Source organism: Schistocerca americana, chromosome 11 (assembly GCF_021461395.2).
Source record: "Schistocerca americana isolate TAMUIC-IGC-003095 chromosome 11, iqSchAmer2.1, whole genome shotgun sequence".
In the NCBI taxonomy this organism is placed as follows: Eukaryota; Metazoa; Arthropoda; class Insecta; order Orthoptera; family Acrididae; genus Schistocerca; species Schistocerca americana.
The window spans coordinates 104,725,968-104,743,401 of NC_060129.1; the positions used below are offsets into that span (position 1 = coordinate 104,725,968).

At 38.5% G+C, this 17,434-nt stretch overlaps 1 protein-coding gene across 4 annotated transcripts in view; it reads left to right on the plus strand.

The window, feature by feature from the left end:
• LOC124554185 (zinc finger protein 723-like) overlaps nucleotides 1-10,646 on the plus strand; it is a 97,858-nt gene extending 87,212 nt beyond the window's left edge. For 3 of the 4 annotated variants that reach the window (XM_047128254.1, XM_047128255.1, XM_047128256.1), the window contains 2 exons: nucleotides 6,431-6,999; nucleotides 9,153-10,646. In XM_047128254.1, the coding sequence (XP_046984210.1) occupies nucleotides 6,431-6,999; nucleotides 9,153-9,991 (1,408 nt within the window). In that variant the 3' untranslated portion in view covers nucleotides 9,992-10,646. Of the gene's footprint in view, nucleotides 1-5,788; nucleotides 5,983-6,430; nucleotides 7,000-9,152 lie in introns of those variants that run through there. The other variant, XM_047128258.1, reaches the window with a different exon arrangement.
• The last annotated feature ends 6,788 nt before the right edge of the window (nucleotides 10,647-17,434 follow it).

Consider the following 17,434-nt stretch of genomic DNA (forward strand, 5'->3'; position numbering starts at 1 on the left):
CCTACCATGTAGAACAAGTAAGAGGAAAGGGTGAGTGGTTATATATCCAAAACCTGGAGTCAAGTTTCAGCCCCTTCAGATTAATGAATGTTGGGGTGAACAACTCTTGGATTACTGTGTCAGCAATGTGGATTGGGAAACAAGCTTGTTGTATTCACAGTTTACAGGCCACCATCATGTTATTAAATTTCCTAAAGCAGCTGTAGTCAGCTTTAGTATGGCCATGAAGACTTAACTGGTGAGTCATCTTTTGTGACTTGTGAGAAGCTAACCAAGGACACCTAGAATCCCCTATGTTGAATATGGGAAATCCAACACAGTACAATTCCCCAAAAGGACTTAGTGCACACATTGCAAATTTGGCTGATTTGGGAGCAAAACTGATAGTAATTTATCTGGCCACGACAGTAAAATGAATATTGATCAGTTGCGCTCAGATCATTGGAGGAAACTATTGTCATCACAGAATTAGAGGGAAATTACAGGACAAATGTTATCAGTCAGTATATAAGGGGCACAGTGTGGATGGACAGTTAAACTTTGTGTTAATAATTTTCCTAGTATTCTTATTCTGTAAACCACCACAATACTGCCTGGAAGTAAGAGGAAGAGATGAATAACTCCTTGGACTTGATTATCTTGTGCAAGGTAGAGAGAGCTCTACCTACTTCAGAAGACAACAAACTGTGATAGTGAAATATTCTGCTATACTGTCTGTAGTGCACAATTAGATCTTCCTTTGTGCTCAGTAAAGCTCTTTTTTCCTGTCACAAGATGTTCTCATCCCAAATTGTAGCTATGCCTTTTTGGTGTTAGAACTGTAGTAGCCACTTGACCTGTTGTGTAGGAAAGCTGGACTGATGAGGTTGCAAAATTATTTTTAGGAAAAAATTCAATTCTGCATTTACTGTGTATATCCATGGTAAAAATTAACCGTTTTTCACCTAGTAAATGCTCATAGATGAGTGTGACTGCTGTGTCTAGATCTAAACTTGTTCCTTGCGAAGCACAGTGAAATAAGAGATTAATATCTCTGGTTAGGCCTATATGATAAGCATCATACAACCTCCAGCAATGTTCTGAGGTGAGTCGCACAGTTGTTTTGAAAGCATTGGATTTCTGCGGTATCCTAGCAATGGATTCTCTGGTATCGTAGCAATGGACCGACTACTGTACCTACAACTGAACCAATGTAATGATTCCTTTTGGTATCTTCACATATTGCTAGACTCAAGAACATATGAGAGTAGTGATATGATACTATGTCTCTCATTTTTGTGAAATACACTATTTTTAGTCGTAATGTTTGAAGCTAGTGGGCAATCCTTGCACCACTTCAAAATTTTATCTAGGTAAAGGCTGATACATTCTTTTAAGTTATTTATAATTGACAGAGCTAGTAATTATATGTGCCTGTACAGTTGTGGATAGTTTTACCTTTTATCTGTCTTGGCTATGAAACTGAGTCAACAATACTGTTCATTATAGTTTACCTACATTTCTGTATTCTTATTTATAATAACTTCTACAGGTGCATTACCCTTCTTTTCTCCGTATTCACCTGACCAGAAATTTTGTTCCCACCATATCAAACTTCAACTTATCCATTTCTCATTTCATGTTCTCTGACTCACCTAATCAATCGAGGGACTTCACATTCCACACTCTGACATATAGCGATATTGTTTCTTTCACCTGATGATATCCACGAGTGTAGCCCCCTCCCAGAGATCTTATTGGGAGGCTATATTGCTACTGGAATATTTTACCCAATTGGATGTCATGATCATTAAACTATGCAGCAGAGCAGCATGTGGTTACAATAGGTGTAGTTCCCCTTGCTTTTAGCTGTTCACAGTACTAACATAGCAAGGTCATGTTGGCTAATGGTACAAGACCAAGTTGTATAATCATCCAAACCATTCTGCATTTATATTTACATAGATACTCTGCAAGCAAGCATATGGTATGGGGTGGCTGGTACCTTTACTACTAGAAAGACCTGCCATCCATCTTCATTAACCACATGTTAGTGTGTGGACCCTCCCTAGATATCCCTCCATTGCAGTTTTATGTACTTTGCGTCTGTCTGTTGTGTTAAGGCATGCATGTCACTTCACTTTGCCAAGATAAATGTTTCATATGGTAAGTGGGTGCCACACAACTGAAACATGTGAAATAATTTACCTATTACCAAAAAGTCATAAAATTAGGAAATCATGACATTGTGCCGTGCAGATGCTGATAGACTTTTTAATTGTACACTTAATATCATATATTCTCACTACATTCTTTAGTAAGTTATTGGTTATCATACGTTATTGTTCAGGAGCTACACAGGAATTAGGATTGGCTGGTAGAAATGAGGCAACACATACTTGAGGAAAATTATGAATAACTAAAATGGTAAGTTCCAGTTAAAAGATATAATATTAAACTCAAGTTCATAAGGGTTAACAATATGTGTAACTGCTCATGCAATCATCTTTAAAATGATGCCAAAAGTCCCAAATATCACAAGCTTTGTTGTACTGTGTCATTTAAGGGACAAGAACTCCATGGGAAATAGCAGAAAGCTGCATATGATTCAGGAACATAAGTGTTTCAACAATTGTACCAACTTGAACCATGACTGTCACTCACTTTTGTTATGGGAAGGTGGTTCCAATGAGACATCTTGGTATATTCAGTGTTGGAACTTTCACTAGCAAAGTCTTCAAGAACACATTTGATGGTGACTTGGGGGTTGTGGCAGCTGATGGGGGTGTTTCTTGATGTTCTACTCTATCCCAACAGAACAAGATAGAAAATACTTGAAACCTAAAGCCACCACCATACTCATTGGAGAAAAAACATAAATGAAATAACAACTGTCAAAATAATGAGACTTGATGCTTCCAGAGCATCAGGTACAAATACCCTATCCCATGAATCACAAGTGGACTCAGCCCCTAGATGCAAATATTGATGGTTTTGTGTTGGAACCGCCAAGTTCCACAGTGAAAACCCTAAAATTGTCATCTCCCTAATCAATTGTAGTAATGACACAAAAGCTTCTCATTGATTTAATTACTCCTATACTGCAATGGAGCATTCATAGTTTGATAGTACATTTGAAGTAAATGAAACTTTTTATTTGTAGACGGTCACAGTATTTCATGTGAGTCACTCTGTAAATGTTTCAATACTACCATGCTGTCAGGGCTCAGTATCTGACTGGTTGCCACTATGGGTAAGGATTGCTGAATGGACAAACTGTGTTTTTGCTGTGTGTGAGGCATAAGTGAGGCTAAGTGAGGACTGAGATCAGACACTAGCTGTATCAATTCTTAGGGGAGTTACTCAATGATAACAATAGATTTTGTTTTGATTTGCCAAGATCCTCTTTGCAAGAAGCATTGCTAATATTATCCTAAAATTTTGCCAGTCATTTCATTTGTAGGAGATATTAATGTCAGTAATATGCAGGTGTAATGTCAGCATCTCTTGGTGGGTTGAGAGATGAGCTATGTCTTCTAAATACAAGTGCTAGAATTTACTTCAGCACAGTTATTTGTTTTCTCACAACTAGTCTCTAATCCTGCTTAATTATAATTGTAACCTACACACAAATGCATGTCAAAAGGAGGTCACTGAGGTGGGTACCACATAGAGCAAACAGAGGATTGTTTTACCATCTGCTGATATTCAAAAATGCTTACATCTTGCCAGACTGTGATTATTGCAAGGTAGATTCACCACACTGTTGGTGCACTTGCCCTGTTGTAGAAGTAAGTGTCAACCCACAGTATTCATCATCTGCAAAGCTTGGTGATAGTTCCAATGTTGTTCATCTACAGTGAATATTTAGCACAGAACAGCTGTCTGCATTGTTTCTTTTGTGATCTGGGTCAACAAAAATATGAGTAGCAATGAGGAGGATTTATTATTGTTTTGATAGCACATAAAACTCCTGTATCAGGCAGGAACAAACCTAAACACCAGAGGGGAGAAAAGGAGGTAGCTCAGACAGTGTTGATGTAATGCCACAAGAAACCTAGATATCACTTATTATTTTCAAGTACTGCTACATAACAGCTGAACTAGTAGGAAAATTTCAGCTTTATGTGAGAAAGCAATCGTGCCTCTTCTACTGAACCCAGGGTAAAATGATACATTGCACAATAATTACTGTAAGGTGGCCCTCACCGACAGTAAGCCAAATGACAAGAAAAATTCTATCAGCATGTGCCATACCTGGTCTGTAGAATCCAAGAAACTGAGCACTCACATCCAGTGTACATTTGAAGGATATTGCTCGATCCTGAGAATGTGAATGGCTGGAATACGCTGCCTTTCCCTAATCAGATAATATGTTGGAACAGTGTGCAATTGTGGCTGTGTCCTCCTTGTATGTGTTGATAGGAGTGTTAGGGCAAAGGCAGTGCCTGCCATCTATGTCACCTGTAAGCTTTGAAAGTGGGAGGTGTTCCCAGCCACTTTGATAATGGGCACACCAGGCATCTACTCTTATAATATGGCCTATGTGGAAGCAACTGTGTAAGTAATATACCTACATAGGGCATACCGAAAAGGTGTTTTTTAAAAAAAAAATTCAGCGTACAGTACTGTAGTCAGTGGGATGTAATATTCTACATTAACTTAGTGTCTGGCCGTTTTAGACAGAAGCCCATTTTACTCAGAGTTTCTCTTAAAGAAAGTTTTCTGGTGTATGGCATTATTGACACAGTGTATAACTGTTCTACGCAATGTAGTGATTAACTGCAAAGGTTTTTATTAATCACATAGAAAATAGCTTTTACTGTAGTCTGATTAAAACTACTTGATAGCTGATGTGTGTCACTTGCCACTGCAATATTGCTACATCCACTACCAGCTACATTGCTTGGTTATAGGCAACACACAAACACAGCTGATTTTAAGTGACCTATGACTAAAATGTGGCAGATGACAGGTTTTGTAGCATTGAAACAAACTCGTGTCCTAACCTTACCACAACTATGTGATCTGCAGTATATCTGAGAAAATAGCAATCAACAATCTGCAGCACAATTGAGATCATGATCATTTTGTTCAGAGCTTTTAAGGCTAACCTGTATGACCGAACTGATGACTGAAATATTTCTTAGTATGTTTCTTTGCACAGACATCTTCTGCAGCAAAGTTACGGTTTTTGATAAAAGCAAACTGTAGCTTCTGACTGTCATTGGTTACTTGAAACCATATATCCATCAAAAAGCAAAACAGTCAAAAGCAGCAATCAGGATAGAATAATAGCACAGGAGTATGTGCATGCTCCTACCCACCCACAGCCATATCCACACTCAAATGACCTCATTGGGAAGCTCAAAGATGTCCATTTTCATTGTGATGGAATGGGGTAGCTGCAGGTGAAATGATTGGACCCAGATGTCACACGGATGGACCATGCACCTACTGCAATTATTTGCTCTCAGAAGACTATGGTAGGATTCGCTGTACATGATTCGTGCTGGTGTCACCATTGATATGTTTGTTTGATTCAGTCAAGGATGTTTTGGAACTCCAAGGGGCCAGATATTGAGTAGTTGTAAAGATAATTTTGAATGGGAGTCTGTAACTGCATTGGCATCCTCCCTGCCAGACAGTATGTCAATTAGAAAGGGCTACACGTAAGCTGTGCGTCTAACAATACATATGTAATGTTGGAATAATTTGTGTATGTCATTCACATTTGTTTATCAGTCTGGAAATTTATGTATGTGTTCCTTCATTTATTAACCTGACATTATTTCTTATATATGTGCAGGTGTTTTCGACATGGTTGATGGCCATACCACCTAGTCAATAAGAAATGTGATGTTGGTGGGAGTTGGTGATTAATCTGGAGTCAAATAAAATGCCATGCTTCATTGCTTTCAGAAATAGATTGATCATTGGTGGTTTTACGAATTTCTACCCAAAGCCTAAACTGTCCTCCAAAACAAAAAAAAATCCACATGGAAATAGTGATTGGTTTTTATTTTAAAATCATAGATTACTCTTATTTTTTGTTTCCCTTTATCTTTTGGTGCAAATTTTTATGTCAAAAGCTATTATTTCTAATAAATATAATAATTTGGTGTAAAAGATTGTAGAACAGTATTTTAAAAATACTGCAAGACTTTTAATAATAGATTCTACTAGAGAATAAGGGAACCTAGTCAGCACTGAATGAGACTGGGCGTTATTCAATTTCCTGTGGTCATTTGCTTTATAAAAATGTTTCATATTAGGAAAATTCTATCATTCTGGTAGAATGTCATGACAATTTTAAATCACCTACATTTACTAAGTTATCTGTGATGGCCATACATTTTTATGTTTTGGTTTATAGGCCCTGATTTTGTGGATGGTGAAATATTGTTCTGTATTGTGTAAATCAACATTTCACTCTTTCCTCCCTCCTCAGTTTTATTCAAAGTGCTGGTGACAGCTGTGACATTTCATATCAAGAAACATCACATCAAGGAGTAGTCAATGACAAGCTGGAGATATATGCAGAGAAGTCAACAGATTTCAGTGTGTCTCACAACTATACCAAAATACAGACTTCTCAAGAAGACGGCTTATGTGGCACAAGATTAAGTTGTAGCATCAGGGAAAAGGAATTCCATAAGTTTAACTGTAGTTTCTGCCTACAGAGCTTCCCTTCAAAATACAGACTCATAATGCATGTCTTCATCCACATTGACGGTGTGCAGGCACCTTCATATGTGTGTAAGTCATGTGGTGAGGTATTTCCCACTGATGACTGCTTTAAAGAACATTTGAGAATGAGGGAGGGTGACCAAGCGTTATCTGCTACCAACAGCGAGAAACTTGAATGCAGTGATGATCATGAAAACAATATCTCCTTTGAGTGTGTACAAGACGGAATCGTGGAACAGACTGAGGAGCCCCCTTCATACAAGGTACCCAGGAAAACTTTTAAAAAATCGTTTAATGACATATGTAATACACATACTGTGAAAGAAACTGGTTGCATCAATGACTACAAGTGTAATAAGAAATGCCAAGAAAGGAAGGAAAATATATTTGCTTAACAAGAGTGATAGGGCACAAATCGCAGAATATCTGAGTGACCACCATCAAACGTTCATTTCTGAGGAAGAGGATGTGGAACAAAAATGGAAAAAATTCAGAAACATCGTCCAGTACGCCTTAGATAAGTTCGTACCGACTAAGGTCCAAAGCGAGGGGAAAGATCCACCGTGGTATAACAATCATGTACGAAAGGTACTACGGAAACAAAGAAAGCTTCATCATAGGTTTAAGAGTAGTCGAATCATAGCTGATAAGGAAAAGCTGAACGAAGCGAAAAAGAGCGTAAAGAGAGCAATGAGAGAAGCATTCAACGAATTCGAACATAAAACATTGGCAAACAATCTAAACAAGAACCCTAAAAAGTTTTGGTCATATGTAAAATCGGTAAGCGGATCTAAATCCCCTATTCAGTCACTCGTTGACCACGATGGCACCGAAACAGAGGACGACTGAAGAAAGGCAGAAATACTGAATTCAGTGTTCCGAAACTGTTTCACTGCGGAAAATCGTAACACGGTCCCTGACTTCAGCCGTCGCACGGACGCCAAAATGGAAAATATTGAAATAAACGATATCGGAATTGAAAAACAACTGCTATCACTTAGTAGCGGAAAAGCATCCGGACCAGACGAGATACCCTTAAGATTCTACAGTGATTATGCTAAAGAACTTGCCCCCTTTCTATCAGCAATTTATCGTAGATCGCTGGAAGAACGTAAAGTACCTAGCGACTGGAAGAAAGCGCAGGTCGTTCCCATTTTCAAGAAGGGTCATAAATCAGATGCGAATAATTATAGGCCTATTTTGCTTACGTCAATCTGTTGTAGAATAATGGAACATGTTTTGTGTTCTCGTATTATGACGTTCTTAGATAATACAAATCTCCTTCATCATAACCAACATGGATTCCGCAAACAGAGATCATGTGAAACTCAGCTCGCCCTATTTGCCCAAGAAATTCACAGTGCCGTAGACACTGGCGAGCAGATTGATGCCGTATTCCTGGACTTCAGGAAGGCATTTGATACGGTTCCGCACGTACGTTTAGTGAAAAAAATACGAGCTTACGGAATATCGGACCAGGTTTGTGATTGGATTCAGGATTTCCTAGAAGAAAGAACACAACATGTCATTCTTAACGGTTCAAAATCTGCAGATGTAGAGGTAATTCCGGGAGTACCGCAGGGAAGCGTGATAGGACCTTTATTGTTTACAATATACATAAATGACTTAGTTGACAACATCGGTAGCTCCGTGAGGCTATTTGCAGATGACACGGTTGTCTACAAGAAAGTAGCAACATCAGAAGACTCGTACGTACTCCAGCAGGACCTGCAGAGGATTAATGCATGGTGCGACAGCTGGCAGCTTTCCCTAAACGTAGATAAATGTAATATAATGTGCATACATAGGGGCAGAAATCCATTCCAGTACGATTATGCCATAGGTGGTAAATCATTGGAAGCGGTAACGACCGTAAAATACTTAGGAGTTACTATCCGGAGCGATCTGAAGTGGAATGATCACATAAAACAAATAGTGGGAAAAGCAGGCGCCAGGTTGAGATTCATAGGAAGAATTCTAAGAAAATGTTACTCATCGACGAAAGAAGTAGCTTACAAAACGCTTGTTCGTCCGATTCTTGAGTATTGCTCATCAGTATGGGACCCTTACCAGGTTGGATTAATAGAAGAGATAGACATGATCCAGCGAAAAGCAGCGCGATTCGTCATGGGGACATTTAGTCAGCGCGAGAGCGTTACGGAGATGCTGAACAAGCTCCAGTGGCGGACACTTCAAGAAAGGCGTTACGCAATACGGAGAGGTTTATTATCGAAATTACGAGAGAGCACATTCCGGGAAGAGATGGGCAACATATTACTACCGCCCACATATATCTCGCGTAATGATCACAACGAAAAGATCCGAGAAATTAGAGCAAATACGGAGACTTACAAGCAGTCGTTCTTCCCACGTACAATTCGTGAATGGAACAGGGAAGGGGGGATCAGATAGTGGTACAATAAGTACCCTCCGCCACACACCGTAAGGTGGCTCGCGGAGTATAGATGTAGATCTAGATGTAGAAGAGAAACTCGAAAGATGTAATGACTGTGGAATTTTATCTACAAGTGACCATGTTCATGTCCACACTGTGCTAAGTGCAACGAGACATCACAAATGTGATGTTTGTGGTAAAACGTTTCCTTTGTTATGCTATCTTCAGAGACAGAGATTAATACACACTGGAGAGAGACCCCACGGATGCGATGTATGTGGAAAATCGTTTACTGAAAGGGGCAATCTCAAGCAACTTGAATTAATACACACTGGACAGAGACCACACAAATGCGATATCTGTGGAAAATCATTTACTCAGTCGGCCCATCTGAAAACCCACAGTTTAATACACACAGGAAAGAGACCACACACATGCGATGTCTGTGGAAAACCATTTACTCAGTCGGGCCATCTCAAGACCCACATTTTAATACACACAGGAAAGAGACCACACAAATGCGATGTGTGTGCAAAATCGTTTACTGAAAGGGGCAATCTGAAGAAACATGAATTAATGCACAGTGGACAGAGACCACACAAATGCGATGTCTGTGGAAAATCATTTACTCAGCTGGGCAATCTCAAGACCCACATTTTAATACACACAGGAAACAGACCACACAAATGCGGTGTGTGTGGAAAATCATTTACTGAAAGGGGCAGTCTCAAGAAACATGAATTAATACACACAGGAGAGAAACAATTTACCACAAGTATCACATTTGTGGGGTCTAATGTATTGAGTAATCTCAAGGCCCACAAGTTATTACACAGTGGAAAGAGACCCTACACATGTAGTATTTGTGGAAAATCTTTTACTCATTGGGGCAGTCACAGGAAACACAAATTAATACACACTACATAGAGACCACTCAAAGTATTGTTGAGGTCTGTAGACCTACACATGTTCATAGAAGACCACTCATGTTTTATGAAAATTGTTCGCATGTGCTACAGAGAGGTCACAAAAAATACGACAAATCCATTTCCGCAGCTTCACATTTGAAGAAGTTAGATACTAAATACAACATATGAAGCGCACAATTGTGATTTTTTGTTGCAAATGCTCCATGCTTTAATGATCGGGCTACCCGAAATTTGTGCATTGAGATATATCTTTTACTCGTTTGAGTAGTAGTACTGTGCATTTATCAGGACCCCATATTCTTCAAGAGAATGTACCAGTATGCTGCTAATTATTTGAAAGAAACTGCAATTTAAATCTTCATGAAGCTGTATCCACTACCAAGGCGACAGCAGAAATCTGTTTATTACACATTCATAATGTAGGAAATTTATCTCAAGAATGGACAAAGATTCAAAAATCTCTTGATTATGCAAACATATTATTGAGGTTTACCTCCTTAATAGTAATGCTATTTGTGTGATCAATAATCTACATCCATTGGGAAATAACTGATGGTGGCAAGTATGCTGAGATAAGAGAAAAATTATAATCATCTACCTAGTAGCGTTTTGATTCACCTACAGACCGCAATACAACAGTGCATCTCTATGGTTTGGACTCATTAGTTCGTTAGTTTTTCAGTTGTAAATTGGACTATAAGTCTACACACATCTCACACCTTTCCCATTAACTGTAGGCTATTGGTTCGTTGCTGTCTAGTTGGTGTGCAATAGCATCCCAGATTCATTTCATCATGATCTAATGAGGTGAGCTGGGTGGGAAAGACAACAGTGTGAACCATCATGCTGCTCGAACCATTGCAGTGTGATTCTTACCTTGTATTTTGGACAGTTATCCTGCTGCAAGATGTTGTCACTCTCTGTAAATACATCAAGCATTAAGTGATAAGGTTGCAATAATGTTCATGTTCTCCACATCTGTCATGGTGCTTTCAGTTATCACCAGCTGTTTTCTTGCCATCTCGTATGAATATACCCCATAGCATGACACTGCCTCCATCTTCCTGCACCTGTTGTGTGGTGCATGTATGAAACAACTATTCATTTGCATAATGACATATCTGAACACAACCATTGACCTGGTCTGAAAGAAATGTCATTCATCCCAACATGTGACACTTCCTTATAGGTATGCAGTCCAATCTCGAGTGTCCTATTTGTATTGCTATTGTAACTTACAACATTGTTAGATCAACATGGGAATACAAAGCTGTTATATAACTTGGGGCCTCATGTTAACAGTGTCTGCTTAATAGCTTGAAACTCTCGAGCCTCCTCAAGCATTTTCTCCTGTCTCCACAGATTGCCATCTATCCCACTTCACAGAGCAGCTAGGTTCTGATTTGCTTGTTCTAGATAATGCACGGGCATCCTGCAACCTTTGTCAACTTGTGGTTTCACCATATTTCAACAATGTTCCATAGAGGCTCATGACAGAAGCATCTGCACAGCCAACCACATTCGTGCTTCTGAGATGCACTTACCCAGACGCCAGGCAAAACCATCTGCTCTTTGGCAAAGTTATTTATGCCATTTTTTCACATACTGTCACTAGAATGATAACCACTCACATCTGGTTGTATAGTTTCATTACTACATGACATAACCACAGTGCCACTGCGTAGCAAACACTCCTCCTATGGAAGTGGGTATAATGATTTGGATCAACAGTGTATCTTCACAAAGAAGGGTCTTTTGGTAAATTGTGTAGTAATTCAGTTTTTCTGCTTTGTTAAATTTTATGTCAATACACTATTGCCAGTTCAAGTGCCGCATTTCTTGTGAAAAATATTTGTATTACAAAGCTCTGTACATAATTCTGAGTTAATGAAGTTTAATTTTATGCATCAAATCTTTTAATTATTTGTCTGTTTTTAAATATCATGTAACTACTGTACAAACATCAGATTATAATTCCAATTGTTTGTAGAAACACAAGGACAGTTGAAAGAGCTCAGTGTGATTTCTAGGTTATGAATTTAATCCGAATGCTTAATTTTCATTGTAATAAGTTAATTTATCAAATGTAGTTTCTTTCAAATTGCTTTGTTTTAATTTGATTTTTTAGTTGTCTTTTATATGCTTTAAACATGATTTCATGGTGTGTATTTACCATAATTTCTCTGAGTAAATGTGAGGTTTTCAGAAATCTTTACTAATGCTTTGCTTCATACTTCATAATGTTGGTTTTTGGTCAGTTTTTTTCGATTTACTACCAATTTCTTATTGGTGTAAGGTAGTTTGTTTATTAAGTTTTGTCATACTTTTAATAACTTGAGACAGTTATTTTTAAGTGATACGCATTTATGAGTTTCGCAACACTTTAAGCTGTGTGGCTTTTTACCGAAATGAGAATGTATCTGTCATTGTGGTTCTTGCAACATAATAGTGTGCTGCTATCTGGGCTATAATACTGCAGTGGCTTTTAAATATTTAGGGAATGCTGATCTAGTTGCAGTTTGTGGGCTCTCATTCTTCGCACACTTGATGAGATATTTTGGTTGTGACTTGGAATGAAATTGCATGGATTTTAAATTGTGTCATTCTCCTTATAGTAATGTTGTTACACTATTCTGTCCAGCTACTTAGTTACATGTTTCTACTACAGTTCCTGTTGGTACTGCGTCTTTGTGGATGGTCTTCTATAATCATAACAGAAAATATTTTGTTCTCTCAGTAACGCTTGCTGAGACAAAAATCATTACTATTTTTATTCAAGTAAGAACAGAGCTCTGAATTCACAAACTTACAATACTGCTACTCTCATGAAGCTAAAATCCTGACTCGAAACTGTCCTATTTTAATAGTCTCATCACTGAAAATAAGCTTGTGTTGATTCTGAAGGTTCTGTACAGAAATTGAGTAAAGTAACCCACAGTGATATGTTAAAATCGGATTTCAAATGACAAAGGGAATGAGAGATATTGACAATAGTACTTTATTTTGACAAAGTGCCATTAATTGTTATAATGTGGTATTTACATGATAACACCAAAACAAATGTCATTACTAGTAACTGGTTATTACTGCCATCATCATATGATGTTCCTGACCACTTTTAGACGTTTTGTACTGAAATATATCTGGTAAATGCCATAAAGGCTGCAAGGACTATCTTCACATTATCACCATTGCTCTGCCCCCAGTAGCTGAGTGGCCAGCACAACAGACTGTCAATCCTAAGGGTCTGAGTTCGATTCCCGGCTGGGTCAGAGATTTTCCCCCCTCAGGGACTGGGTGTTGTGTTGTCCTAATAATCATCATCGTCATCATCATCTCATCCCCATCGACACGCAAGTCGCTGAAGTGATGTCAAATCGAAAGACTTGCACCAGGTGAGCAGTCTACCTGACAGGAGGCCCTTGTCACACGCCATTATATTACCATTCACTTCAAGCTAATATGGGTGGCATTGGCCAACCAAAAAGTTCTAAGGAAAATCAGTTGATACGATAATTGTTACCTTCCACTCCTGTCCAAAATGGTTCTTTTCAAAACCTATACCGTTAGTCATCTGTCAAAAGACTAACATTAGTGTTCACTTGAGGCCAAACTGAATCATAAATAAAGAAAGTGTGATTCTAAATATTGTTATAAGAAGAATTAGAGTACTTTTTGTTTGAAATTACTTGAGTGATTGGAGGTTGATGGAAGACGATACAGCTTTCATACAACGCTAAAAAAAGCTACTTTTCACTAAAATATAAAATTGTCAAAAGACTTTGCAGGTTGATGCTACTTATTTGGATTTGTGTGTGTGTAAGTATTTGTGCTATTAAAATTTTTTATTGTTTAAGTTTAATGTGGCTACGTTTACTAAGGGGAAGTTAACTAGTGTGCCACATGCGACTGCAGGTGTAACTCTCTTATATTTATACCCATAAATTTGTACAGGTTGTAGCTATGCAGTTGCACATCGACATAGTTTCGTATCTTAGGTTACAGTGCATGGCACATGTGATAGATGTATGTAATTCATACATTGTCTCATAAAGAACAGATTGAGACACACCAGTATCCCTCTGTGGTGGTTGCATTAGTTAACTCTATTCAGTTATACTCAGGTTAGTTGATTTTCAACAAATATTGCCATAAAGCATGTAATGGGACATTTCGTAAGTATTTGCATTACTACGAATAATTATGAGTAGACTGATCCTTTCACATCAGAAGTATTACAGACATTAAGTCAGTGGTCGTTTTTGGGCCAGTGTTGACTATAATATCCATGAATATTGACAGAATACCTCCCTACAAGCAACAACTCTTGCAAGACTTGCCGCACTAAGCACTGTGATATTTTGTGTGTTCAAGAAATACACACAAACACTCAGCAGAGACTTCCTTCAGTTCCTGGAATAAAACTGGTTGCTGAAACACAACATGCACAGTATGGAAGCGCCATCCTTATAAGACCTGACCTTTAAGTCTGTAGTGTTCGTCAGTCAGAGGATAACAATATTGAGATTATTATTGTTAAGTAACATTAGAGTCACATCAGCATATAAACCTCCAGCAACAGATTTTTTCTTCACCCCTACTGAACATTTTATTACAGGGAAAGCTTCTATTGTGGTATGTGATTTCAACATTCACATCCATGTTTGGGGGGTACACTCAAGAGGATCAAAATGGTGAGGCTGTCCTCCTGTGGGCTGAAACTTTCCATCTCTCACTCCTTCACGACGGCAAACTACCTCATTCTTTCTTCAGTGGACGCTGGCTATAATCCATATCTGCTTTTTGTTAGCGAAAGTATTTTTCATACCTGCACTAAATACGTCTGTAAGCCCATACCGAATACACGTCGACCTATTATGTGTCAAGTTCTCCCACAAGTAAGCCCTCAAGTAATCACTTTCAGATGAAGGTACAACTTCAAAACGGCTGATTGGCAGAAATTATCAAAGTTATTACATGAGAAAATTGTAACTATAGCTCCTGTGACAGATCAATATAAAAATTTTGTTAAAGTCGTTAATGCCTCCTCCTGAGCATCAATTCTTAAGGGATGCAGAATGAACTATATCAAGGGTGTAACACCTGAAACGACCACTCCTCTTTAAGAGTACTACAGAAAGTTTGAAGAAGATCCTTTTAGTGCAGCCACATCAATTCATGCACAGAATGGTCTCTCTTCAATATCTGAGGCAAACAGAGAACAATGGATACAATTAATGGCAGACTGTGACATGAGTAAAAGTAGTCAAAAGGCCTGGAGGCTATTACGTCGCCTGAGTAATGATAACACTCAGATCAACACATATTTTAATATTAAACCAGACAAAATTGCTCAAGAACTCCCAATTAATGGCAGATCACCTAAATCCAGAAATATAGAGAGGAAACAATTATTCAGGCAAACAGACCAAGAGAATAGTATCTTATTCCTTATTTATCTGTTGAAGAATTGAATTCAGCCCTGAATAAATGTAAATACGGAAAAGCAGCAGGACTGGTTGACATTAAAGCTGAACAAATCAAGAATTTTGGTTCCACTAAAATGCTTTGGTTACTGCAATTTATGGGCAACTGTGTTCGCGAGTGCAAGATCGCTAAAGTATGGCGAAAAATCAAGAGTAATTGCCATACCGAAACATGGAAAGGATAGGAAAGAGCCCAAAAATTATAGACCAATCTCTTTACTCTGTCACCTCCACAAAATACTGGAGAGGCTCATTCTTCAGAGAATCATTAAAAAGGCGGAGCCTCTTCTAATACCACAGCAAACAGCTTTCAGAGAAGGGAAGAGCTGCACATCTCAGATATTAAACTTAACAAAACATATCGAAGATGGATATGAGAAATGGCACATTACAGGTGCTGTATTTATCCATCACAGCTTGTGATGCGATCATCCATCGGCTTCTTCTGAATAAAGTTTATGACATAACTAAAGACTTCACATGCATGTGCAATATTAGAAACATTCCCTAGAATTCCAGATATTTTTGTGGAATTTTAGGGTGAGAAACGTAGGTGGAGAACTCAGAAAAATGGGCTGCCACATGGCAATGTGCTTGCACTGCTATTATTCAACATCTATACCAATGATCACCCTATCCCTGAAGGAGCTCGAAGCTTTATTTATGCTGATGATGACTGCACTATCACTACTCAGGCTGACTGTTTTGAGACTGTAGAAGGTACGCCATCAAAATCTTTGGAAGAATTCACTGTTTGCAATTATGGGAATTACTTGATTCCTAATCCTGCCAAGACTCATATCCGCACTTTCCACCTCAAGAATAAACAGGCAAATAGATCCATAAAAATATCCTGGGCAGGTATCGTACTCAAACATAATCCTACTCCCAAATATCTTGTAGTAACACTGGATCGCGCGTTAACATATAAAAAGCATTGCTTAAACACCAAACAGAAAGTGGCAGCCAGAAATAAAACAGTGCAACAATTGACACATACGTCATGTGTGCTAATCCATGCACTGTGAGCTCAAGTGCACCTGCTCTATGTTGTTCCACTGCTGAATATGCATGTTCAGTATGGTACAAGTCCAGTCATGCCAGGAACGCAGATGAGGCTCTAAATGAGTTTTGCCAGATTGTCACAGGTTGCTTAAGACCTATTCCTGTGGACAAACTCCATTGGCTCGCTGGCAAAGATCCTCCTGAAATGAGACGTCAGGTAGCTGCGAGATATGAGAAAAGTAAGGCCACATCGAAGAACGCCCATCCACTATATGAGGCAGAAATCAAGAAAGAGCTTCTTGACAACTACTGAGGCTCTCATCGAGAATCCATATGTGGCAAGGATCTCGCGATGGCGGGAGAAATGTCGGTATTTGGGAGAATGGATCGCACCAAAGGAAGAACTTCCTACTGGGTATTCGGAGAAGTGGTCAATAAGGAGGTCTCTCAGTAGATTACGGTGAAACACAATGAGATGCTGGACCAATCTGCTGTGTTCCTCATCACCAACCACGTGCACCATGCAAGACCTTATGAGAGATACACCAAATGCACTTGAAGTGTCCAATTTTTTGTCCTCTTTTGTGTAAAATTATGTCAACACTTATATATGTTTTTGACATTTCGGTACTTTTGAAATGACAAATAAATAAATAAATAATGTAATAAAAGTAACAGTAAGAAAAAACTGTATTATTTGTTTTTAATGTCCGGAGAAAAGAAGATTATTCATACGTTAGTGGAGGAAACATGACAAGACAGCTTTTGGTACAGTGATATTAGCAACGAAATAAACCCAGCACTGCATCTTTTTTATGGATAACTAGCTGGAATGCCACAATCATAGTATAAACTCTCATCATTTTGCAGGTACGAAGATGCACAAGCAACTTAATAGAAACACAGTTTGATATTCCTTCTGACAAGAACAGGGAAAGTAAGGATATGGT